General features: G+C 46.1%; 1 protein-coding gene across 3 annotated transcripts; it reads right to left on the bottom strand.

The window, feature by feature from the left end:
- Positions 1-595: 595 nt before the first annotated feature.
- Positions 596-27,136, bottom strand: LIMK1 (LIM domain kinase 1). 3 transcript variants are annotated; one of them, XR_010910353.1, is made up of 17 exons: positions 26,976-27,136; positions 19,683-19,779; positions 11,992-12,130; positions 11,062-11,171; positions 10,437-10,628; positions 10,045-10,150; positions 9,370-9,536; positions 8,975-9,158; positions 8,772-8,858; positions 8,172-8,303; positions 7,486-7,545; positions 7,065-7,130; positions 6,604-6,751; positions 6,433-6,488; positions 5,957-6,114; positions 1,849-3,280; positions 596-1,794 (listed from the first exon to the last, which is right to left on the bottom strand). XR_010910353.1 is itself a non-coding variant. In XM_060756709.2 (16 exons), the coding sequence occupies exons 1-16, from the start codon at positions 27,031-27,033 to the stop codon at positions 3,118-3,120; spliced, it is 1,923 nt and encodes a 640-aa protein (XP_060612692.1). In that variant the 5' UTR covers positions 27,034-27,136; the 3' UTR covers positions 596-3,117. The 3 variants fall into 3 exon arrangements, 2 of the variants coding, with proteins under 2 accessions (XP_060612692.1, XP_060612693.1); XM_060756709.2 differs by having other exon boundaries at positions 596-3,280; XM_060756710.2 differs by lacking the exons at positions 19,683-19,779; positions 26,976-27,136 and adding an exon at positions 17,019-17,195 and having other exon boundaries at positions 596-3,280.

Below are 27,136 nucleotides of genomic sequence, written 5' to 3' on the forward strand. Positions count from 1 at the left end.
CACAAGAGGGCAATATACAAATAGAAGGGATTAGCTACAGGCCCAAAGATAAGTGCATCTGCAGTGCTCAGATGCAACCACAAGAGGGCAATATACAAATAGAAGGGATTACCTACAGGCCCAAAGATAAGTGTGTCTGCAGCGACCAGATGCAACCACAAGAGGGCAATATACAGATAGAAAGGATTAGCAACTGGCCCAAAGGTGTGACTGTAGTGCTCAGATGCAACCACAAGAGGGCAATATACAAATAGAAGGGATTAGCTACAGGCCCAAAGATAAGTGCGTCTGCAGTGCTCAGATGCAACCACAAGAGGGCAACATAGATAGAAAGGATTAACTCCTGGCCTATAGAGATACATGTATGTAGTGCTCAGATACAACCACAAGAGGGCAGTATATAGATATAAGGATTAGTTACTGGACTGTAGGGATGTATGTATGCAGTGCTCAGATGCAGCCATGAGTGCCTTAGCATTTATTAGAGTTTCTATAATAAATTCCATGAGACGTGCTGGTATTTTTATGACCTTCTCCTTTTGGAACCATCCTGACAAAAACCACCCCTTACACCCCGCAAAAGAAAAGAGAGGCATTTCTGAGGGTGGAAGGACTGTTTATTAATTCTACGCAATTTCATTCGATGTCACAGCTTGGTTTTCCGCAAATCCTCCCTCCCACTTCCGGGTCCAAAAGTGCGTCACAGTCTTCTGTCAATTACATTTTCTCGTTTCCGCCCCCCTCCCCCCTGGACTTAAGCAGAACTGAGGCAGAGTGTGAGAACGAAGCGGCCAACCGCCGTGAAAAAATAATACAAACTCTTCTTTTCAGCTATGTTACAGTTGGGGCAAAACAAACAAATACAGGAGACCAAATGTGACAGAGGATTTTGGGTGACACTAGAAGGGGATATAGAGGATTTGGGTGGATGCTGAAGCCCCAAGGAGTCGAAAAGCACCAACGGGAAAGGACAAACCAACGTGGAACCGAAGTAGGACTTCTGTGCATTCTACTTCTATCCCTTGCAACACATACTACCATGCTTCAGTGCAGAGGAAATAAGTGCAAATAAGTGTGAACTAAAAATAAATGCTATGCAGAACTTCCAAAGGTGAAATGAACACAAACAGAAAGTTTCGCAACTGGGTTTGAAAGAAGGAAGTGGGATTTGGAGAAGTCGAATCAAACTGAGACTGAATGCTTTCCCCGTTCTATCAGAAACGTACCGTTTGTATCTATCACCGGCGACTGCATCACATTTTTAGTGGTCCGGTTTCTCCTTGTTTATATAGACATCTAGCAGCTCAGGGAGGGAATTTGAGGACAAAACGGCATATGGATGTGACTCCAGAAAACTACACCATGCACTATGCACAGCATCCAAGGGTTGAAGGCCATTAATGGCTGCATCAAATGGCTCTGGAGACGGGGAGCAAAAAGCTTCATCCTCGGGTTTTGGTTTCCCCTTGACATTAAATCTAGTTGAGTCTGACTCTGGCCATTTCTAAGCCAAAGAGCCGCTGTTGTCCGTAGACACCTCCTAGGTCATGTGGTCAGCATGACTGCATGGAGCACCGTTACCTTCCCACCTACATGCACAATGGAGGACCTTCTTGCGGCAACACCAGAGGCACTCCAAATGGCCAGATACTGGTCAAAGGACATTTAATCAACTACCAAGTTTGCAAACTTTGTGTTTTGTCTGTTTGTTTGTTTTGTTCTGTTAGAAATGTAATACAATTGTCTGGTTGCCCCTGACACGATAAATAAATAACGTTCCCACCGAAGTGGTACCTATTGATCTACTCACCGAAGTGGTACCTATTGATCTTCCCACCGAAGTGGTACCTATTGATCTACTCACTTGCATGTTTTCGAACTGCTAGTTTGGCAGAAGTTGGGGCTAACAGCAGGAGCTCACCCTGTCCCGAGATTCAAACCGCCAACCTTCCAGGCAGCAAATTCTGCAGCTTAGCAGTTTAACCCACTGAGAAGTATTTGGAAAACAAGTTGAGTTTAGTGTGACTTGGATGCTGGGCTCGGAAGAGCCTAAGGTTTGGATCCCTTATGAAACCAATTTGGTGGGTCACACTCTCTCAGCCTCAGAGGGAAGTGAAGGTAAACCTGCACTGAACACATCTTGCCAAGAAAACTCTGGAATAGGTTCACTTTTAAACTGCCCTCAAGTGGACGGTTAGTTTAACTACATTTAGCAACAACTTTGGGGATGTTTTTATACATGTGTGTGCATATGTATTCTTCCAATTTCCCTTTTGTCGGAAACTTGAGTGTTTGGGTGTACTGTATCTGTTGGTGGCTTAGTATGGAAAACGATATCGAAACGAAAGGAAGGGATGGAAATGATAACATGAATGAGAAATAACAATTTACGGTTCCGTGCCAAAGACCTCAACCACCCCTTTGAATCGCATATTCTACAGGACACAGTGGAATGAGTGTGCCATTAACTGTGCAGCGTACCTTTTGGATCGAAATGAAGCTTGAAAAGGAGAGCCATTGGGAGAGGAGAAGCCAAGGGCAGGGAAGGGGTTACGGCCTCAAATGAACCCCCCCCAAAAGCAGCGGAGACAGACTGCAAGGATGGCGGAAAGCTCGGACACATGGGCACAGAGAGACGGACAGGCGGACGCACGCTTCCAGGGCCATGCACGCACATGGACACACGGACACGCATACATGTGGACGGAGTTTGCACCGGCAACGCGGACAACGAACGTGTGTGCGAGTTCCCTGCGAACCCAAGGCACCGCTTTGGAGGATGAGGGTCTGTACAGGACGGGGAAAGGGCCTGAACGTGTGAGAAAGAGAGACCCCCTCCTTTAATGCCCCCTTTCAATGCCGAAGCGGACGTGCTCAGCGGAAAAGCGTGCAAAAGGCGTTTGGGTTGGAGGGGCCAAAAGATGCCGCGCTCCTTCTGTCGGAAAGAAGGGGATGTCTATTTACACAAGCTGGGAATGTGTGGCACCCCCCACCCCTACCCCCCGCACCCCATTTTGCCATTCCTGTGCAGGCCAGGCACAGAAGTGTCTCCCTTTGGGGCCGGAGACCTGCTCCGGCTGGTGATCCTTAGGCAGCGGGAAGGGGGCCCAAAGGCTCTCATTCGGAGACTTCTGGGTGGACGCTCAACCCGCCATCTGCCCGTCGGTGGGTCTCCCAGAAGGCCTGGTCCAGCTGCTCCAGTTGCGGACTGAGGGGCAGTGCCATGGCCAGGTGCATCCGAAGCGCCTCCAGCCACTGCTCCAGCCGGCAAAAAGAAGGCCTACAAAGGGAAGAGAAGGCAAGGCTTAGTTTAGGGTAGAGCTTCCCAATCTTGTCACATGCTTGAGACTTGCATCCTTTCATGCCACGGGAATTCAGCTTGACTAACCAGAGGTTCAAACAACCCTTTTTAAGAATTTATTTATTATATTATTTATTTATTTCAGAGTTTTATATACCGACCTTCTCACCTCTTTTGAGGGACTCAGACCAGTTTCCAACCATAAAAACACATACAGTCGGTAAAAACATCATAGTTCATATTACAATAACGCATTAAAACAACAAATATATCGAAAACTACAGTGGTCAGTCGTCATACTAAAAAACAATTATACATAATCTTCCATCCATGTCTTAGGGTGTTGTCTCACTCATCAAAAGCTTGTCTCCATAACCACGTCTTCACCTGTTTCCTAAAAGTCAGGATAGAAGGGGCGGTTCTGATCTCCGGTGGGAGAGAGTTCCAGATTCGCGGGGCCACCACCGAGAAAGCCCTGTCCCTCGTCCCTACCAGATGCGCTTGTGAGGCCGGTGGGACCGAGAGCAGGGCCTCTCCAGACGATCTTAATAATCTTGATGGTTCATAGGGGAGAATTCGTTCAGAGAGGTAAACAGGGCCGGAGTCATTTAAGGCTTTAAAGGTTAACACCAGCACTTTGAATTGTGCTCGGCAGCTAATTGGCAGCCAGCAGAGTGGTGTGCTCCCTGTACCCAGCACCCGTTAGTAGTCTGGCTGCTGAGCATTGGACTAGCTGCAGCTTCCGGGCAGTCTTCAGAAGCAACCCCACGTAGAGAGTGTTGCAGTAATCTAAACGGGATGTAACCAAAGCATGGACCACCGTGGCCAAGTCAGACTTCCCAAGGTACGGGCGCAGCTGGCACACAAGTTTTGGTTGTGCAAAAGCTCCCCTGACCACCGCCGAGACCTGGGGCTCCAGGCTCAGCGATGAGTCTAGAACTCCCAGACTGTGAACCTGCGCCTTTAGGGGGAGTGTGACCCCGTCCAGCACAGGCTGTAACCCTATACCCTGTTCGGCCTTACGACTGACCAGGAGTACCTCTGTCTTGTCTGGATTTAGTTTCAATCTGTTGTCCCTCATCCAGTTGGTTACAGTGGCCAAGCACCGGTTCAGGACTTGAACCTCCTTAGTAGCAGGTGGAAAGGAGTGATAGAGTTGGACATCATCTGCGTACAGATGACACCGCACTCCAAAACTCCGGATGATCTCTCCCAATTGCTATATATATTACTGTTCATACAGGCAGTCCCCAAGTTACAAACATCCGATTTGCAAATGACTCCAAGTTAAGGGTGGAGGCGAAACAATAGAAAGTGAGAGGAACCTGCACTTTGGAAGGGCAATCCATCATGAGGAAAAGGGCTCTCCAGTGAAGCTTTATCTCCAATCCTTCTTTCCTCAACAGGCTGAGTTTTTCAAAATCCAATAATCACAGGGACAGAAAGTGAGATGAAATCAGGGCACAGACAGCAAAACAAGCACCACAGGGGTGTGAATCCTTCCCTATGTGATCCACAGCATGTCTATATATAGACCCTTAGCGATGACCTTTCAGCAGGTGGCTATATAAGGAGGATGAAAGAATCCATCTTTCTCTCTCCTGTGTGACTCAGTGTGAGTATTATTATTATTAACTTTATTTATACCCCGCAAAATCTCCCGTAGGACTCGATGCGGCTTACAAAGGCCAAGGCCGTCGACAACAACAACATACAATATACAATAAACTCATAAGCAAACAATAAAACATCAAGCAAAACAATAAAACAATAACACCGTGACGCAATTTAAAACCAAGGACTGGGCCAATGTAATGGACACGTTAAAAAGTGCTGTCGTGACAGGTAATATGTAGAGGTATTTGGGTAGGTACAATGTGCAGATAATCCTAAATCTCTAGCAAGATGCTTGGGACTTGAAACCAGGAGTTTCCTATTCTGGAAAGGCACACTGGAACAGCCAGGTCTTCAGGCGCTTCCTAAAAACAGCCAACGTTGGGGCTTGTCTAATGTCCTTGGAGAGCGAGTTCCAGAGTCGGGCTACCACAGAGAAGACCCTGTCCCTCGTCCCCACCAAACGCACCTGCGACACAGGTGGGATCGAGAGCAGGGTGGGATCGAGAGCAGGGCCTCACCAGAGTATTTGCCTATGTTGTAAGTGACTATTTGATGACGCAAGTACAAGGAAAGTGGATCTGTTTTCTGTTTGTACATTTTGTCTATATTGCAACTCTGAAGATTAAAGCCTCTGAGTTTACTAAACAGTGTGTAGATAAAGGTCAGATGCTGGAAGTAGCATTCTGCTGATACAAGGGTTGAAACATGTTTTGGCTGTGAAAGGATGCTGCTGTATTTTTGCCTGCTTCTGGAACACTTGCTATCTAGCTTGCAGCAGTTCAGGGAGGACGTGATTTGGAAACTATAAATCATCCTGTGACACACACACACACACATATATGGCTGGCGTTACTTTAAAAATGTACCTATTCCAACTTACATACAAATTCAACTTAAGAACAAACTTACAGAACCAATCTTGTTCGTGACGCATACGTATACCCATTTTTCAAGGCAATGCCCTCATGCTGAGATTCCTCCCCTTGGATGACCAGAGGTGGGCCTGAAATTCAAGGCCAGGACTCCTCCTAGGCTTACCGTTTCTCCGGATCCAAGTCACAGCACCGGACAGCAATGGGGAAGAAGCTGGGAGGGCAATTAGGGGGGCAGTACCGGTCCAGGAAGCCCCGGACGTTGAGGCCAAAGTCCAGGGTGCGAGGCAGGTAGTCGGGGTCCGCACTCACTCTCCCGATGATCTGTGCCAAGGGATGAAATGAATAGAGATCAGCGAGAAGCCCCTTAGCTGAGAACCAACATCTCCTGGATCACTGAAACGTATGGAATCCACTCTGTTTTTCAGTCTGAATCTTCAAGGAACTTTAAATGTATTGAGACTCGGGAGTTAACCCATAGTATTGAACCATGGCTGTTTGAGTGGAGCTAAACTGGATTCATTCTACGGTACAGATGCATCCTTTCTCTTCCTCCCTCCTTTCATCCCCTTCTATCATCCCATTTTCTCCACTTCTCAATCCCAATTACTCCTTGGCATTCTCCCAGTTCTCCCAACTTGCCTCACACAGGATGATGCCAAAGGAGAAGACGTCGACTTTCTCATCGTAGCTCCTTCCTAGAAGAGAGAAAGGAAGCCCATTGTCCACACCAAGAGCTGGCTTGGTGGCCTTTGTTCTCTCTGGATTCATGGAGAATTCAAGAGGGGAGCACCACCATTCATCCCAGCTCACCGTTGATCATCTCCGGAGCCATCCAGTATGGGTTGCCCACCACCGTGTAGCGTTTCCGGCGGTCCGGCTTCTTCAAACTGGCCAGTTGATTCTTTTCATCCACCATGAGCCGAGCGAGGCCAAAATCTGCCACGACGACACTTTTGTTCTGTGGAACAGGGAGAACAGATCCCTGTTACTTATGTCAGAGGCCCAGAATTGACTTGGTCAGTCACAAATGGAGGAGACCTTTTCAACAAATCAGCAAGCCAACCTGGAGGCCAGTTGGGGACATCCGTAGGACACAGGCTTGTAGCTGGGTTCTAGGTTCTCCAATGAGAATTTGGGTGACCTTGTTTGAACCACTTCTTAGGCTTATCATGGAGGATCAAATGGGGAGGGGAACCATGCAAAACCCATTGAACTCAGGGAAGAAAAGAAGAAGGACCCTTCTATAGACCAAAGACATTGCAGCCACGTACCTCTCGCACAAGGCAGTTGTGAGTGTTGAGATCCCGATGGATTATGTTCATAGAGTGAAGATAAGCCTAGAAGTAGGGGAAAGCGGGGAGGAGGAAGGAAGAGACAAGATGGGTTGGAAGATTGTGTTGCCAGTGCAACTATTCCAGTCATCCTGTGTAGCACCTACATGTGAGGATGGTACTCAGGTAGCCCTAAACTATGTTGAGATGGCCCCTATGTAGGCCTTCAACTATGTTGAGATGGCCCCTATGTAGGCCTTCAACTATGTTGAGATGGTACCTATGTAGGCCTTCAACTATGTCAAGATGGTCAATATGTAGCCCCTTAACTATGTCAAGATAGGCCTTATGTAGCCTCTGAAATACATAGAGATGATCATTATGTAGTTGTCAACTCAAGTCTGATTTTCGGAAAACTTACCATCCCTGATGCAATGTCTTTGGCGAAGCTGACCCTCTGAGTCCAAGGATACTGGCTATCCTATAGACAAATATAGTATTGGTGAGCAATAAATGCTGAGAAGATCTGAAACCCTAGTAGGGTGGGGTTAGGAGTCAAGATTATGCAGGTCCTGAGATTTCAGGAACAATCTGGGACCTAGTATTTACTCCATGGAAACATAACCCTGGTCAAAGGAGCAGCTCCATGTCAGTGATGTAGCATAATGTATTAAACATCAACTACAGTTCCATATATGATGTCACAGAGATTAAAAAAGATATATACAGTATGCCATTGGTTTGTATTGGGGTTCTGTTCCAGGACTTCCTGTGGATATGGAAATCTGTGGATGACCAAGTCCCAGTATATGCAGTGATATATGAAATCAGCACTTCTTATATAAAATCAAATTTTGCTTTTTGGGAATTTTTGAATATGTTCAAGCCATGGATAGCGGGAAATGTGGATGCCAAAATTATGGATATGGGGGGCCAACTGTCCATACTTTCCAAAGCAGTGCTCTTGCCCTGGAGTGGATTCAATGCCCCACTGGAATGGCTAATGAAGTAATTTGGCTCTTCCTTGCCGTTTTGGCTTTGAAACATGACTCTGACACACTACGAGATTAGACCATGGGCACATCTTTACGTCATTTCCATACTCACCATGTTCTTGATGATCCCCCGAAGTGTTCCCCCCTTGATGTATTCAGTGATGAAGTTCAGCCGCTTGTCTTTGTAAAGAACGCCGATGAACCTCAGCACATTGGGATGCTCCAGGCAACGCATTACCTTCACCTGGGGAGATCCAAGCACCACAGAAGGTTAGACAGTGAGTCACAGCTATGGTGGCATCAGACCATCATTTGGAATGCATCTGAAGCTCAAATCAGTGAAGGAATGGGAGGGAGAGCCTGCTTTTGGCCAGCTGAAAACCCAGCTTCCTATTCAGTGTGATCTACCATGACCTCTTCTATAAATATATGGAGGAAGAACAGCTAGTTGCCCAGTTCTAGCTATGTGAGAGGACTCATTCAGGGTCCATCAAAAGCTGTGTGTTTTCAAGAAAAGAGAACCAGAATTTCAAGATAACCAATATTTTAGCCTCAAGGAGCAAAGAGAAACAAAGAAGTAAATGGGATAAGGACATTATGAGGGAGATGAGATGAGATACCATGGTGAGGAAGGGTGAAAGAGGATAACTGATGCAGTCTCCTTGTGGAGAGACAAAGTGGGGTATAAAGAAACGTCATCATGGTGGCTCACCTCCTTCAGGAACGTCCGTTGGGTCTCCTCGTCAAAGCGAATGAGCTCCTTCATCACCATGACCTCCCCTGTCTCTCGATGAGTCACCTGAAGGAGGAAGGAAGAAAGGGATGAGAAGAATCAAGGACACCGGGAGAGGAAGGGAAGTCAACCAATAGGCCTTGGCCATTCTGTTGAGATGGTGAACATCAACCGGGATGTACCTTGATGGCTTGACCAAAGCACCCTTTGCCCAAGACCTCGCCATGAATGAGGTCCGAGGGGCGGAAGATGCGGTGATGCCGGGAGACAACCCGGAGCGATTCGGAGCGGCCAATGTCCTTCCGTTGGGAGGCGGGGGACCCCAGGGTGCTGGAGCAAGGAGATTTGTCGATACTACAACTTCTCCTAAGAGGAAGAAGGAGAAAACATTCAAAATGTGGTCCTTTTTCTGATCCTACAGGATGAATCCAAGAAGGAGAAGGATAAGCTAGAAGGTATCCAGAAAAGGGCAACCAAAATGGTCCACGGTCTGGAAGCAGAATTGAGTTCTAATTCCACTGAGTTTGGAGATGTGTCCTGATGTACCCTACCCAACATATTTCAACTACATCCTTACATAATGGATCGCTGACGGATGGCTGCTGGATCTGGGCAAGGTGTCCGACTTGGTGAACGAAGAGGACTGCGCAGTTCTGACAAAGGGCTGCTCTCCAAAACCTCATGTGGGTCATGCTCAATGGTCAACTGCAGGAGCCGGCTGGTTTCCTGGATTAAGAGGTCGATCTGTGGGGAACAAAGAGGCTGGATGAGAAGGTGCCATGGAAGCAGAAGAGCTTTGAGATGAGGATGTTAAATATCACACTGGTAGGAGGGAAGGGTTCATCCAAAACAAGATAACTTCTAATCTTACTATGGGGCAGACTTGCACAACATACAACACATGGGCCACATACAGCCCCTAAAGGATTTGAGGTGGCCCAAAGAGATTGACATTGTCACCAGTTGTACATGCAATCCTTGTAGTTCGTGGTAATTTCAATACTGGCCCCTTACTACTGCTGAGTTGTGCAGGCCTACCATAAAGGTAGCTGGCAGCTTCCATGTTGGTGGGGAAAATAACCTATTCCAGGTTTTCATTCTTGAAAAGAACTCTTCCAAGGATTAATGCTAGTCTCTCCAAATAGGTTTCACACCTTGTAAAAGTTTCTGCCATAAATCCAGGAATAGATTCATAGCTCCAGTGTTACAGAGTATTAAAAAATAAATCAAAAGAAGACAGGAGATAAGTCACCTCATCAAGGGGAACATGCCGGATCGGGGTGCCGTTGATCTCCAAGATGCGGTCCCCAACATGGATGGAGTTCTTCATGTCAGGGCTGATACAGTCTGGGTCCAACCTGTATATGAGATAGTGAGGAACGAGGAAGATGAGGATGAATGACATTAAACATGGCATCAACTTCACTGCTGAGATTAAAATTTGACATCGGTTTGGGAGCCAATTCTACCAAACTTTATTTCTGGCCTCCAAGTTTACACCGAGAGCTAATTATTGACTGTCTTTGCATTCCCATTTTCTTCAGTTACGTACACCTTCACTAAATGCCTATAGCTACATATCAGTATGGGCTGCTTTCCATCTTCCATACAAAAAGATCTCAATGTTCCTCTGGATCTACTTACTCCCGGACGCGTACTGTATGGGCATGCTCTGAACTGCTGTGTTGGTCGATAGAGATGGAGAAGCCCCGCTTGCCCTCAGAAGATGCTGGAATGGACACCAGGGTGACGGTGTGGGGGATGCGGGGCCCGGGAGACTCCGGAAGCAACTGGTCCATCACTGGTGTGACCACCGTCTGGTAATAGCAGCGGCCACTGCAACAGGGGATAGAAAGGGGACATGTCATGTCAAGTCCATGATAGAGCATATGCGGAAGTGCAAGGAATCTGAATCATTCTGCACCCAGGAAGTTTTGGAGGCAACAGCTCTAACAGAATTGCGGGAAGGACCATCTAGTTGGACCTCCTGCCATGGAGAAATAAAACAACCAAAGCACTCCAGAATGATGCCCATCCAACCTCTATTGAAAGATCCCCAAAAGTAGGAGCATCCACCACTCTCTGAGGAAGCCCATCATCTAGTTAGAGAGGAACCCTCAGACCTCCACCATTCTACAAAGGTCCATCATCCACTAGAATTGGATTGCAACCCAGTTCCCACAGACCCTCCAAGGAGGCCCATAATCTACTAAGATTGGAAGGTGCTCCCAAAGGTCATCTAGTCATCTTAGCTTTCCTTCCAGCTCACCAGTAAAGCTTGGACCTCTCCACCAGCGCATAGGTATCCCCATCCCCGATGAACGCCCTGCAATTGAGGCAGCTGAAGCATTCAGGGTGGTACTTCTGTTCTCCAGCCACCTAGAACAGAGACGGGAGCAAAGAGGTGAGCGGTATGCCTGTCCCAAGTGCGAGTCCTCCCCTGTGACATTTCCTGCACTTCTAATGGTGTCGAACCGGAAATCACTTTTATGCACAAATTTAATAAATTTGATACTTCTGATTTTGATCCAAAATTATGCACAAGCCTAATAATGACCCCGGTTGATTTCATGGTCATGCTTCTGTCTGGGTGGGTGACACACTCTCTCAGCCCAGAGTCACATAGTGGATTTTCAGGTCCGAGCTTTCCGACTTGTGGTAACAGTTTCCCAATTTGTTTTAGCCCTGAGGCAATCTTTTCGACGGTGAAAAGGTCCCTTGACAAATTGGAAATGACTTGAAACAAAACAGCAGCTCTCTAGGACCCTGGAATAAATCTTCCCCTTTGGTTGGGTCGCTGTCATCTGCTCAAGATCCGTGTCTCGGCTTCCTTCTCCTTTTTCTGACTTCCCGTTGGGCCCTGTTGTTTCAAAACCAGCCCATTAAGATCTCCACTTTCTGCCCCCCAGGCACGCCATTGAAACACAAGTCTTGTGCCGAAAAGAACTCCTCTCCAAACGCTCTCCCAGAGAACTAACCCTTGTTCCCGTTACAGGCATCAGTCCAAACCTCTGCCAGGCAGGAAGGCATAATCAAAGCCCTCCCGACAGATGGTCATCCAACCTCCGGAGAAGGTGGCTCCAGCAGACTCCCAGGCAGCACATTCTACTATTGACTATCTCTGGCACTTAGGGCGTTCTTCCTAATGTTTAAATGGACTGGTTTTTATTCAATTTGAATCCGTGGCTCTCTTCCTTACCATGACCAACCCTTTGGTGATCTGTTCGGAGCATCCGTGGCACATCTCCCCAAAATGGGCCCAGTAGTCCTTCTTGCAGTAGAGGCGGCCATCTTTCTCATAGTATTGGTGGGAGAGTGACGTCCCACACTCGCTGCACCTGAGGAAGGAAGGAAGGAAGGAAGGAAGGAAGGAAGGAGAGAGTCAGATAGGAAGCTGAATTTTGACATGGAAGCACACAAATGAAAAATAGGAAATCCCCACCAACTTCAAAATTTTGGAGCACAGAAAGGAAAGGAGAAAAAGGCAAGCGACACTCGGGGATTTCCTCAGAGCTTCCTGGTGATTTGGGGAATTTATAGTTTCAAAAGATCCTTCCCCTCCCTTTGACCTCCTCGCCCTCAAAAAGCCCCTTACAGTCATGCTCCAAATTCATTTCTCAGAATGACTCTGCTATTCTTATTGATGGCTGTGTGGGCGAATCCATTCCGAATTTAAGTCCAAATTTCAAAAGTTTGGGATCCTGGATAAAGAACTTTTCCTTATTCTGGTGTTTTACTGCTGGGGGAGGATGTCCCCTGTCGGCAGGAGTGGAGAACCCATTTTGGATTTTAGTTTGAACTTTAAAAGAGCTGAACATAGCTTGAGGTCCCCAAAAAAATCTTCTGGGATTTGTAGTTTGGCAAAGTGCCAAGTCAAGAAAAATCAAGGAACACGAGAGAAAAAAAAGAAATAGATGAAAATGCATGTATAACTTAAAAACTAAGGGTGTGTCTACATGGTAGAAGGAAAAGTTTAATTGCTATGGAGTCATGGGAGTTATAGTTTCAACTGGATGAGAATCTCTCAGGGATTGGACTAGATGACCTTCAGGGTCCCTTCTGAGCCCAAACTTCCATGACTCCTTCTCTGGATTTCTTCCTGGTGAAGCGCAACTTCATTTTAAGTCACAAAGGCGAATCCTTTGCACACCCTTTCCCCCACAATCTTTTGCAGAAGAGGAAGAAGCCACTAGGGAGCCCATGGGGAGAAATAGCGTGACAGATTCACTTCCCATCCAGGTCTGAGGACCTCTTACGAAGCCCACTTCCCACGCTGCATGGTGTGACATCGCAATTCTGACGTGGACTATGGGGCAATGACGTTTCCCCATGAAAGTTGCAATCCTTCGAGGAAACCAAGCTAAAGAGGACAGATCTTGGAAATCAGGGTTCGAATTTCCCCTCTATCATGAAACCCCACTACAGCAGCAACAAGACATCACCATGCCACCTCCCCAATGTATTCCAACCCACCACAGAGAGTCATTCCCGTGTCGGAGGGGCAGGGAGTCCACTCTGGGTTTTGAAGAGCCTTCAAAGAATCCTCCAAGGTCTTGTGTTCTTTCCTTCGGTTGTTTATTCAACTTCCTTTTATGTATCTATCCATCCATCCATTCATCTATCTGTTTATTCATCCATTCACCTATCCATCCATCCATCCATCCATGTATCTATGATTCACCTATCCATTCATCTATTCTTCCATCTGTTCAACTACTATCTATCCATCCATGTATCTATCTATTCATCCATTCATCTATCTGTTTATCCATCCACCTACCAGTCCATCCATGTATCTATGATCCACCTACCCACTCATCTATTCTTCCATCTATTCAACTTCTATCCATCCATGTATCTATGATCCACCTACCCATTATCTATCTTTCCATCTATTTAACACCTGTCTATCTATCTATCTATCTATCTATCTATCCATCCATCCATCCACCCATCCATCACTTTATCCATCTAACTATCCATCCATCCATATATCTATGATCTACATACTTACTCATTCTTCCATCTATTCAATGTCTATGGTATCTATCAATCTACACATCTATCCATCCATCCATTCACATACTCATCCATCCATCCATGTATCTATTGATCCACCTATCAATTCATCCATCCTTTCAGCTTCCATCTACCCATCTATGTATCTATCCATCCATCCATGGACCTCAAATCCAAAGCAGGAGCTGAAGACTTGCAATGAATATCCAGAATATTAGCCTTGGCTACAGCTTTGCCCAGTTATTTGGCGATTCTGCACAGCAGCAGAACCCTGAGACGTCCCTGAATCTGAAATCAGAAGCAGTTCCCATTTTCCCAGCCCTTCCGCAGAAGACCCGTCTCTGCCCTATTTGTTGGTATTGTCCTCCACCCCGATCTTTTTTCTAGGTTGGCATTCTCAAGAATCGGCCTCTTTTGGACAAAACAGTTGACCACCAGCGAAGGCGTAATTGGCTTGGCGTCCTGTGCTTTGTCAGGGCGGGCTCCATTTCCGATCCGGGTGTCAAATGGCCAGTCTCCCACGTCTCTCGCTTCAAATGGGTGGCAAGATGCAAGCCCAGGGGAAATGAGCTACATTGGGTTGAAGCCAATTCCAGGTTTCGACGGAGCTTTCCAAGGTCCTGAAATGAGTTCAGCACCTTGGAGAGCACCTTTCTAACATTGAACAAAACCTGCCCCAATGACATGGGAGTCAACAGCCAATTCTTCCAAATGGGCATGAAAGTAAAAACTGTTCAGTTGTTGGAGTCATAGAGTTGGAAGGGACCCCAAAGGTCATCTAGTCCAACTCCTTTCTGCCAGGTGTAAAGACCCCATTCAAGCCCTCCTGACAGATGGCCATTTGTTCCAAGGAAAGCAATTTATTCCACTGCCAAACAATTCCCATTGCCAGACAATTCTTCCTAATGTTTCAGCAGAATCTTTCTGCAGCTGTCCTGCAGTTGAATTCAGGACAACATCAACAAAGCTGCTAAATCTCTGCAGCACTTAATATGAAAAAAATTCAAATCAACCCACGCCTGGCAGGCCCAAAGGGAAATCCTTGGGAATATGACAGATGGTAGATTGGGTCTGCTAAGTTTCAACTCCCCCATTTTTTGGTCATGGGGTTCCCAGCAGGAATAGCAGGGTTTCCCCATTGTCTGGAACCAGCCCACCACTGGGGCTCTCCATCTGGTCAACTGAAAAGCAGCCCTGGAAAGCTGCCATCCTGCGGGTGAAGCGAGAGCGGCCTGGGCTGGCGTGACTCAGCTTGCCTGCATCACTCCTCTGCCGCATGACAAAAGCCTTAAGACACACGCACGCACACCTCCACGCAATCCTTGCCGTTCGCCACCTGCCAGGGAAAGGGCTTGGCATCTGCCACTGAAAGCCATGCATTGGGGCTGCATGCCGGCGCATTGTGTCCACACGCACAAGGCTTAGCTGCATGGCAGTCAGGGGAAGGCTGCCTTCTGGGTTGACCAAGGAAGAAAGAAAGGGAAAGAAGGAAAGGGAAGGCAAAGAGTTGCCCTCCGGGGTGCCGCTGTTATTCCTGAGGAGGGAAGAAGTTGCCATTGAGAGTGCTCAAGAAAGTCTTTATTTTTTCCTGGGGAAAGGAAGGAAGAAAGGTTGTTGTAAGTTGCCTTCTGGATGTGGAAGGAAGGAAGGAAGGAAGGAAGGAAGGAAGGAAGGAAGGAAGGAAGGAAGGTTGTTGTAAGTTGCCTTCTGGATGGAGAAGGAAGGAAGGAAGGAAGGAAGGAAGGAAGGAAGGAAGGAAGGAAGGAAGGAAGGAAGGAAGGAAGGTTGTTGTAAGTTGCCTTCTGGATGGAGAAGGAAGGAAGGAAGGAAGGAAGGAAGGAAGGAAGGAAGGAAGGAAGGCAGAAAGGTTGTTGTAAGTTGTCTTCTGGATGTGGAAGGAAGGAAGGAAGGACGGCAGGAAGGTTGTTGTAAGTTGCCTTCTGGATGCAGGAGGAAGGAAGGAAGGAGGGAGGGAGGGAGGGAGGGAGCCTTCTGGGGTGCCCAAGAAAGAATAGAGGGAGGAAGAAGGGAGATGGAATGCTCAAGGAAGGAAAGAAGGAAAGAAGGAAAGAAGGAAGGCAGAAAGAATGGAGGGTAGGTTGGTAGGTTGTTGTAGGATGCCCAAGGAAGGAGGAAAGAAGAGTGCCTTCTGCATCACTCAAGGAAACCTTCATTTTTGGGTGACTTCCTTCCCAACTTGTCGCTGGGCTGAATGTGCCTTCAGGGGAAATTTGAACCCTGCTCATGCTCCAATGCTCAAACTCACTATGCCCGGCTGCCTTCCTAAGAGAGATTGAGCTCTATGGCTTTTCCCACACGAGGTGGAGAGATGCGTGCGCAGAGACACACGCTGCATCAGCCTTTCCCACAATGCCCCCTGCTTATCCCCCTTCCCTCCCTCTCTTCCTGGAGGAGGGGGGCATGGCCAGGAGCAGCAATGACATCACCAAGCCCCCACCCCCTCTGAGGGAGCCCCCCTCCCATGACATCATCTCTGCGGAACTTCCCTATGTGGGTGGGGGGGGGGAAGGGAGCAGCCAATCGGATCGCTTGCCTTATTAACCCTTGCGGGCCCAATAGGTTCTTTCTTTCAACTCAATAATAATAATAATAATAATAATAATAATAATAATAATAATAATGGAAAGACAGTTTGTAAAAAAAGCAGATGCTCGTGATATCCACCTGCCTGTATATATAAAAGTCAAGGTATGTATGGATGTATGTTTTGGCTGCAATGCAGGCCGAGTGGGTTTGATCCCTGAATTCGTTGAGACTGATTGATTAATTTCATTCAATTGATGTATCTGTGATGATTTTTCTCCCCCAAAGCCAAATCAGAGAGGCTTCTGGGAACCATCCAGAGAGGGAAAACGGACCCATTCGATCGCATCAAGCCATTGATCTGTCTCGCACAAGAGTGGCCCTAAGGCCATATCCGGCAAACCATAGTGATTTGCCAGATATGCTGGATGAATCTCCCTGTTTGGAAACCATCAATTAATTCATAAGGGCAGGCTCATTGAAAACAACAGTTTTCCTCAATGCCTGCACCAGAGCATACTGGTGATATGTGGGAAGCCAAGGCTTGAGACGGGGACTTCAATCAGTGCTACGATTTGCTCCGACTTCAGCCTGTCCGCTCCGAGTTCCACTCCGAAATCTAACCAATCCATCCCCAAAGACATATAGATGATGGGGACTTACTTGGCTCCGGCTGTCAGGAAACGGTTGCCCTTGAGAACAGCAGCCAGCATCCTTGCTGCGTTTGTTGGCCAACGGTGGCCCCAAATGTACAACCGGGGGCCCCTTGAAACCGAGATCCCAACAGTCCAGTGAAGAAGAAAGCAGAGCGAGCGGTTCTGCTTCCCTTTCTCCAGCCTTAGCTCTGCAACTCTGGCTTAATTTAGCTGAGCCCAAGACCTGCCTCCCCTCTTCCTCCGGCGCACCAGACAGGAAGCCGTGCTGTAATCATAATGGAACAGCACTTCCTCTGCGGACGGAGGCACACAGCAGCTAATGCAATTGCCAGAAACCACTTGCGCATGAACATGTGGGCGACAGGACCATAGTGTCACCACCCCAATAAGCCCCAACATTGGTGGCCATTGAATCGGAACCCCATTAGGTCCCAGTGTTGGTAATCCAACAAGTCATAGAATTGGTGCTCTGATAGGCCATTGAATTGTATTCCATTGGCCACACAGTTGGCATCCCATAGCCATACAATGGTACCCAATAGGCCATACATTGGGAACCACATATATTTTAATACTAATTTATCTCTTATTTTAATGATGTCGTATCCCACCTCGCAACACAGGGAGATGCAGGTAATACAATTATTATTATTATTGGTATTATTATTATAGCTATAGAATTGTATCCAGTAGGTCACGCGGTTGATAAACCATAGCCATAGAATGGTACCCAGTAGGCCATAGGTTGGGACCAAAATAACTTTTTAAAATAGTGTGTTATTTCTTGTTTTAAGGAGGTCGTATCCTGCCTTGAGCCACAAGAAGATGCAGGTAATACTACTACTACTACTACTGTTGTTGTTGTTGTGATAGCCATAGATATATAATATATAATAATATTATATATACCGTAAGTCACAGACTGGTACCCGATAGACCATACAATTGGTGCCTCATAGGACATAGAGATGGCACCCCACACAGTCAGTATCTCATAGCCCATAGACTGGTATCCAATAGGCCTTAGTGTTGGTATATCCAATAGGCCATACAGTTGATACCTCATAGGGCATAGAAATGGCATCCCATACAGTTGGGACCCAATAGGCCACAGACTGTACTCAATAGACCAAACAGTAGGTATCTCATGAGGCATAGAGATGGCATCCCATACAGTTGGGACCCAATAGGCCACAGACTGTACTCAATAGACCATACAGTTGGCATCTCAGAAGACATAGAAATGGCATCCCATACAGTTGGGACACCATAGGCCACAGACTGTACTCAATAGAACATACAGCTGGCATCTCAGAAGACATAGAAATGGCATCCCATACAGTTGGGACACTATAGGCCACAGACTGGTACCCAATAAGCCACCGACTGGTACCAAATAGGCCATACAGTTAGTATCTCATAAGGCATAGAGATGGCATCCCATACAGTTGGGACCCAATAGGCCACAGGCTGTACTCAATAGGTCATACAGTTGGTGCCTCATAGGACATAAAGATGGCATTCCATATAGTTGGAACCCAATAGGCCATAGACTGGTACCCAACAGGTCATACAGTTGATACCTCACAGGACATAGAGATGGCATCTCATATACTTGGTATCCCAGAGGTCACAGACTGTACTCAATAGGCCATACAGTTGGTGCCTCATAGGACATAAAGATGGCATTCCATACAGTTGGAACCCAATAGGCCATAGACTGGTACCCAACAGGTCATACAGTTGGTACCTCACAGGACATAGAGATGGCATCTCATATACTTGGTATCCCAGAGGCCACAGACTGTACTCAATAGGCCATACAGTTGGTGCCTCATAGGACATAGAGATGGCATTCCATACAGTTGGAACCCAATAGGCCATAGACTGGTACCCAACAGGTCATACAGTTGGTACCTCACAGGACATAGAGATGGCATCTCATATACTTGGTATCCCAGAGGCCACAGACTGTACTCAATAGGCCATACAGTTGGTGCCTCATAGGACATAGAGATGGCATTCCATACAGTTGGAAGCCAATAGGCCATAGACTGGTACCCAATAGACCATACAGTTGGTACCTCATAGGACATAGAGATGGCATCCCATATACTTGGTATCCCAGAGGCCACAGACTGTACTCAATAGGCCATACAGTTGGTACCTCATAGGACATAGAGATGACATCCCATACAGTTAGTATCCCATAGGCCAATGAGTCAGTACCCAATAGGTCATACAGTTGGTGCCTCATAGGGCATAGAGATGGCATCCCATACAGGCCATCAAGTTCGAATGTCGATAGTCCATTGAGTGGGGAACCCTTTGGCCCCAGAGTTGGTATCTCACAGGCCTAGAGTTGGTTCACATCTTGCCAAGAAGACCCTAAAAGAGGGTCTCCATAAGTGATCGGAAGACACAACAATGATGCCAAGTTCCGTCCGGAGACTCAAAATACAGCTAGCAAAGCCGGGCTGAAAAGGAGGCGGATGTTATCGCAGGCAACGGGGATTGAGTCCTTCTGGCCAGTCCCTGGAGCCCAATCTACTGAGTGCGGGGGCGTGAGAGCCACATCTGGAGCAAGGGAAGGAGAGGACCAGATGGAGAACAGGCCGAGGGAGGGAGGGAGAGAGGCCGAGAAGGGAAAAGTCTTTGGAAAATGACTTACCGGAAGCAGTCCGCATGCCAGTCGGCGTTCAAGGCCTGCAAGTACTGGCCGTCGTAGATGCTGTGGCTGCAGCTGGCACATATCGGCAGGTCACTTCCTGCAGGACAAAAGGGATAGAAAACATAAATATGGGACAAGTAGGACCAACCAGGTAAGCTTCATCTCCAATGGAAAGGCATCTTTCCAGAAGGGAATCATCCATGCAAAGTCTGTATTGGGAGGCTCTCCTTCCAGAACATAGAATCATAGAATCAAAGAGTTGGAAGAGACCTCATGGGCCATCCAGTCCAACCCCCTGCCAAGAAGCAGGAATATTGCATTCAAATCACCCCTGACAAATGGCCATCCAGCCTCTGCTTAAAAGCTTCCAAAGAAGGAGCCTCCACCACACTCCGGGGCAGAGAGTTCCACTGCTGAACGGCTCTCACAGTCAGGAAGTTCTTCCTCATGTTCAGATGGAATCTCCTCTCTTGTAGTTTGGCCTCATGACCAAGTATTATTATTATTATTATTATTATTATTATTATTATTATTTGAAACACCACAAGATGAGTCCACAGCAGACACTCTGCTGGCTGTTGTATTGGATCATACGTTGGATTCTTCCCAAGTGTGTAGGACTGTATGATGTATTGGCAAATAAGTAAGGTGGCTTTCTGCAGCTCGCAGATGGCAATTTTGTCAGCGCTGATTGTGTTTAAGTGCAGGCCAAGGTCTTTAGGCACTGCACCCAGTGTGCCGATCACCACTGGGACCATTTTTACTGGTTTGTGCCAGAGTCTTTGCAATTTTAAATCCTTGTATCATGTCAGCTTTTCCAGTTGTTTGTCTGCAATCCTGCTGTCACCTGGGATTATGACATCGACGATCCATACTTTGTTTTTAACATGATTGTGAGGTCAGGAGTATTATGCTCCAAAACTCTGTCTGTCAGAATCCAGAAGTTTTATTATTATTATTGTTGTTGTTGTTACTACTACTACTATTGTTGTTGTTGTTGTTATTATTATTATTTATTGCTACTACTACAATTATTATTGTTGACGATACCCTGCTTTCTCTCTCCGGAGACTCATAGCGGCTTGACATAACAGCATCAGCATACAATTTAAAATATAGAAACATGTATATATGTGCATGGATATATATGTATATGTGTATAGCTATATATCTTTATATGTATATCTGTGTATGTAGATATGTGTATATATTTATACATGTGTATGTGTACATGGATATATATGTATATGTGTATACCTGTATATCTTTGTATATATCTGTATGTATATTTATGTAACTGTATCTGTATATCTGTGTATGTGAATCTGTGTATCTGCATGTATATATATGTGTGTGTGTTTACCTGTGTATGTCTCGTGTCTTCTTACTTCTGGTCGATTAACTTTCCATGTGTATATATTTATGTGTATGTGTGCATATGTATGTATATCTGTGTATGTATATCCATGTATGTAGATACGTCTATTTGTACATGTGTATGTGTACATAGATATATATGTATATGTGTATACTATATGTAGATCTGTGTATGTGAATCTGTGTATCTGTATGTATATATATGGGTGTCTATCTGTGTATGTCTTGTGTCATCTTACTTCTGGTCGATTAACTTTCCATGCAAATGTATCTATATGTATGTGTGTATATGTATGTATATCTGTGTATGTATATCCACATATGTAAATATGTGTATACTATATGTATATCTGTGTATGTGTATCTATGTATCTGTATATCTGTGTATGTGAATCTGCATGTATATATATGTGTGTGTGCGTATCTATCTGTGTATGTCTTGTGTCTTCTTACTACGGGTCGATTAACTTTCCAGGATCCCTTGGATATCACTGGGGACCCTGTTATTGTGGTCACTAAATCCCTTTTCTTGTTATTCTGACATCTCTGTTGTAGTGATGATCTTTTGACGTTGTGCAAAACCCAACTGGGGAGGGTCTCTGCATAGTCCATGCAGAGTTAGTCTCCATTGAACTGATCTCTTTCCAGAAGAAGACCAACCATACAAGCTGGGTCTCCGTTGGAAGAATGCCTTCACAGAAGTTCAAACTCAAACCTGACCTAAACCTGCAGCTGTCCCCAAATGGTGGCAATTGTTCCTACCTCCCACAAGTGCCCCATTTTGTGCATGAGCGCAATGCCAGTCGGTCAATGGTGCCCAGAAGCCGGAATGGCCTCTGGTTGAGTGACCATCGGTGCCCTCCACTCCTTTTCCAAGGACTTCTGCCCACTCATTGATTTTCCAGTTTATATAACAAGCCTCGTCTGTCGCTTCACTAAAAGGGGGAGAAAGGGATACCCAAAAATGGCTGGGGGACGATGGGTATTGCAGTCCAGAATTCTTCCCCCCTCCGGTTTCCCTCCAAACCTATTTGAAGCCATTGCTGAAGGAAAGGGTACCTCTGAGCATGTGTAGAGTCCTTCCTGCCTTTCTTTGGCATGTGTACATGTGAACATGGATATATATATGTATATGTGTAAACCTGTATATCTTTGTATGTATATCTGTGTATGTATATTTATGTAACTGTATCTGTATATCTGTGTATGTGAATCTGTGTATCTACATGTATATATGTGTGTGTGTGTCTATCTGTGTATGTCTTGTGTCTTCTTACTTCTGGTCGATTAACTTTCCATGCGTATGTATCTATGTGTAGGTGTGTATTTGTATGTATATCTGTGTATGTATATCCATGTATGTAAATATGTGTATGTGTGTACTATATGTATATCTGTTTATGTGAATCTATGTATCTGCATGTATATATGTGTCTGTGTCTGTCTGTGTATGTCTTGTGTCTGAGCATGTGCAGAGTCCTTCCTGCCTTTCTTTGGCATGTGTACATGTGTACATGGATATATATATGTATATGTGTAAACTTGTATATCTTTGTATGTATATCTGTGTATGTATATTTATGTAACTGTATCTGTATATCTGTGTATGTGAATCTGTGTATCTACATGTATATATGTGTGTGTGTGTCTATCTGTGTATGTCTTGTGTCTTCTTACTTCTGGTCGATTAACTTTCCATGCGTATGTATCTATGTGTAGGTGTGTATTTGTATGTATATCTGTGTATGTATATCCATGTATGTAAATATGTGTATGTGTGTACTACATGTATATCTGTTTATGTGAATCTATGTATCTGCATGTATATATGTGTCTGTGTCTGTCTGTGTATGTCTTGTGTCTGAGCATGTGCAGAGTCCTCCTTCCTGCCTTTCTTTGGCATTTCCTGGTGTTCACCACCTTATGTTGCCATCCACATGAATAAATAAATACATGTACAAATAATATATGCATCAAATATAATTAAGTATATAACAAATAATAAAGTCTCAATAATAATAATAATAAATAAATAATAATAACAACACACACACATATATATAATACTAAGGGACCTTTCCTCCATTAGATCAATTAAAAATGTATCGGAGAAGAAGATAATGAGAAGTTTGAGCCTGCCAACCCAAACTTGCAGCAAACTGAGCTTGGAAACATCTTGCGTTCCAATTTTGGGTGAAAAGGGGGGCATATACATTAAATGAATACATCAGTGCCTTATCCCAGTATAATGGTCGTTTCAGAGATGCTGGAAAGGGGCCATAAGGTGAAGTGAGGGCATTGCCAACCAGCTGGGAGGCCGGCAGCACCTTGGACAGCACCCAACACTGATGCCCAGAGGGCGAATGGGAGGCAGCCCTAAATGCAGTGATATAGAATCATAGAATCATAGAATCAAAGAGTTGGAAGGGACCTCATGGGCCATCCAGTCCAACCCCCTGCCAAGAAGCAGGAATATTGCATTCAAATCACCCCTGACAGATGGCCATCCAGCCTCTGCTTAAAAGCTTCCAAAGAAGGAGCCTCCACCACACTCCGGGGCAGAGAGTTCCACTGCTGAATGGCTCTCACAGTCAGGAAGTTCTTCCTAATGTTCAGATGGAATCTCCTCTCTTGTAGTTTGAAGCCATTGTTCCGCGTCCTAGTCTCCAAGGAAGCAGAAAACAAGCTTGCTCCCTCCTCCGTGTGGCTTCCTCTCATATCCCCTCTCAGCCTTCTCTTCTTCAGGCTAAACATGCCCAGTTCCCTAAGCCGCTCCTCATAGGGCTTGTTCTCCAGACCCTTGATCATTTTAGTCGCCCTCCTCTGGACACATTCCAGCTTGTCAATATCTCTGTGGGTGACACCTGTCTGCCCCTGTATAGTAATAAATTAATATTAATGTAGTAATGTATTAATATTATTAATATATACTAGTAAAATATTGACATTATATAAATATTATTATATTTATTTATACCCTACTTTATCTCCCTGAAGGAGACTCAAAGCAGCTAAATATGATTAATATAGAAATATATTAATATTATGTATATATATTAATATACAAATATATTAATAAGGACTACCTGGTGGCACAGTGGGTTAAACTGCTGTGCTGCTGAATTTGGTAACCAAAAGGTTGGTGGTTTGAATCTGGGGAGTGGGGTGAGCTCTGCTGTTAGCCCCAGCTTCTGGAGCCCCCGTTGGCACAGTGGGTTAAAGCTCTTTGCCGGCAGGACTGAAGACCGACAGGTCACAGGTTCGAATCCGGGGAGAGGTGGATGAGCTCCCTCTATCAGCTCCAGCTCCTCATGCAGGGACACAAGAGAAGTCTCCCACAAGGATGATAAAAAAAACCCCAAAAAACATCAAATCATCCGGGCGTCCCCTGGGCAACGTCCTTGCAGACGGCCAATTCTCTCGCAACAGGAGCGACTTGCAGTTTCTCAGGTCACTCCTGACACAACAACAAAAAAAAAAAGCCCCAGCTTCTGCCAACCTAGCAGTTCGAAAACAGGCAAATGGAAGTAGATCAATAGGTACTGCTCTGGTGGGAAGGTAATGGTGCTCCATGCAGGCATGCCGGCCTTGGAGGTGTCTATGGTCAATGCTGACTCTTTGGCTTAGAAATGGAGATGAGCATCACCCCCCAGAGTTAGACTTAATGTCAAGTCTTTACCTTTACTAATATATTAATATAGTCAATATATAATATTAATATATAAAATATTATTAATAGATACTATTAAAATATTCATTATTATATAATGATTATTATTATATTTATTTATAGAATCATAGAATCAAAGAGTTGGAAGAGACCTCATGGGCCATCCAGTCCAACCCCCTGCCAAGAAGCAGGAATATTGCATTCAAATCACCCCTGACAGATGGCCATCCAGCCTCTGTTTAAAAGCTTCCAAAGAAGGAGCCTCCACCACACTCCCTCCGGGGCAGAGAGTTCCACTGCTGAACGGCTCTCACAGTCAGGAAGTTCTTCCTCATGTTCAGATGGAATCTCCTTTCTTGTAGTTTGAAGCCATTGGTCCGCTGTGTCCTAGTCTCCAGGGAAGCAGAAAACAAGCTTGCTCCCTCCTCCTCCCTGTGGCTTCCTATCACATATTTATCCATGGCTATCATGTCTCCTCTCAGCCTTCTCTTCTTCAGGCTAAACATGCCCAGCTCCTTAAGCCACTCCTCATAGGGCTTGTTCTCCAGACCCTTGATCATTTTAGTCGCCCTCCTCTGCACACATTATACCATGCTTTATCTCCCTGAAGGGGACTCAAGGCAGCTATATATTATTAATATATACCATTAATATATACTATTAATAAAAGTAATATATTATATTAATAATATTAATATATTTATGTTAATATGGATTATGGTTCCTTTGAAAGGGATCTCAGAAATCTTGGCAGACCCCAAGCCGAGCATGAGCCAAGAGTGTGATGTGGCATCCGAAAAGGCCAATGCGATCCTAAGCTGCATCCATCAATGGGAGTCATATGGAACTTTTATGGAACTTGTGCTAGAATACTACCCTCAGTCCCAATGATGCAGTGCCAACTAAGTCTAGTGGGAAAGGAGGAAGACCAGGATGAGAAGCAGGAAGTGACAGAGGAGCTGTATAAAATCCACACTGAACTGGATTATATGATACTGTATAATCCAGTTAAAGCATCTGCCTTGACATTCTGGGTTATATGGCTGTGTGGAAGGGGCTAAAGAGAAAAGTGGAAAAGGAAAAAGAGGAGGAGGAAGAGAAAAAGAGAAGGAGACAGAGAGGGAGAAGGAGATGAGGTGAAAGGTAGAAGGGGAAAAAGAGGAAGAGAAGGAGAAGAGAAGGAGGGATCGAGAAAGAAGGGAAGGAGGAGAAAGAGTGGGGCAAGAAGGAGGAAAAGGATAAGGAGAAAAAGGAGGGTGACTAGGAGAAAGTTGGAAAGGGAGAAAGAGGAGGAGGAAGAGGAGGTGAATGAGGAACAGAAGAGAAGGAAGGAAGGAGAAAAAAGGGAAGGAGGAGATAGAAGGGGAGGAAGAGGGTGACTTGGGGGAAAGGGAAAAAGAAGAGGAGGTGAAGGAGGAAAAGAAGAGGAGGAGGGTATGAGAAAGAAGGGAAGAAGGAGATAGAAGCAGAGGAGGAGGGCGACTAGGGGGAAGGGAGAAAGAGGAGGAAGAGAAAGTGAACGAAGAAAAGAATAGGAGGAGGGAAGGAGATAGAAGGGGAGGAAGAGGGCGACTAGGGGGAAAGGTGGAAAGGGAAAAGAAGAGGAGGAAGAGGAGATGAAGGAGGAAAAGAAGGAGTGAAGGAGAAAGAGTGGGACAAGAAGGAGGAAAAGGATAAGGAGAAAAAGGAGGGTGACGATGAGAAAGATGGAAAGGGAGAAAGAGGTGGAGGAAGAGAAGATGAAGGAGGAAAAGAAGAGAAGAAGGAAGGAAGGAGAAAGAAGGGAAGGAGATAGAAGGGGAGGAAGAGGGTGACTGGGGGGAAGGTGGAAAGGGAGAAAGAGGAAGAGGAGATGAAGGAGGAAAAGAAAGGAAGAAGGAAGGAAGGAGAAAGAAGGGAAGGAGGAGATAGAAGGGGAGGAAGAGGGCGACTAGGGGGAAAGGCGGAAAGGGAAAAAGAAGAGGAGGGAAGAGAAGCAAAGGGGAAAGAAGGGGATGGGGGAGGGAGCTGAAGGGCGCCCCCCCCCCTTTCCCGGCCCCCCTGCAAGCACGCATGCGCCCCGGCCTGCCGAGAGGGGTCTGTCTGTCTGTCCGTGTGCCGCACGTGTGAATGCGTGCCTTGCCGCAAGAGGCGGGGCGGAGAGAGGACTAGGGAGGCGGGGGGGGGGGGCTTTCCTTTCTCAAGGTCAGGCTGCAAAGGGGGGGTGGGGGGGGGCGCAGAGCATGCCTCTCTGGGGCCGTGCCCACCTTCGTCCTCGCCCATGGGCTCCTGGCTCCAGGTGCAGCACAGGAGCATCAACCGCATGCAGCCGGCCTCCGACGCGGCGCCTGGGGAAGCGGGGCTGCCTTTTCCCGGCCGGAGCCTCTTCTTCCTCTTCCTCTTCCTCCGAAGCCCAGGGCCGACTGAG

Source organism: Anolis sagrei, chromosome 11 (assembly GCF_037176765.1).
Source record: "Anolis sagrei isolate rAnoSag1 chromosome 11, rAnoSag1.mat, whole genome shotgun sequence".
NCBI lineage: Eukaryota > Metazoa > Chordata > Lepidosauria > Squamata > Dactyloidae > Anolis > Anolis sagrei.

Coding starts and splice junctions, on each gene's coding strand:
- LIMK1 (XM_060756709.2), bottom strand. CDS start 27,033: ATGCGGTTGATGCTCCTGTGCTGCACCTGGAGCCAGGAGCCCATGGGC. Junction 9,159..9,369: donor ATCCGTCAGCGATCCATTAT/GTAAGGATGTAG, acceptor TCTTCCTCTTAG/GAGAAGTTGTAGTATCGACA. Junction 3,281..5,956: donor GACTTGGATCCGGAGAAACG/GTAAGCCTAGGA, acceptor TTCCCTTTGTAG/GCCTTCTTTTTGCCGGCTGG.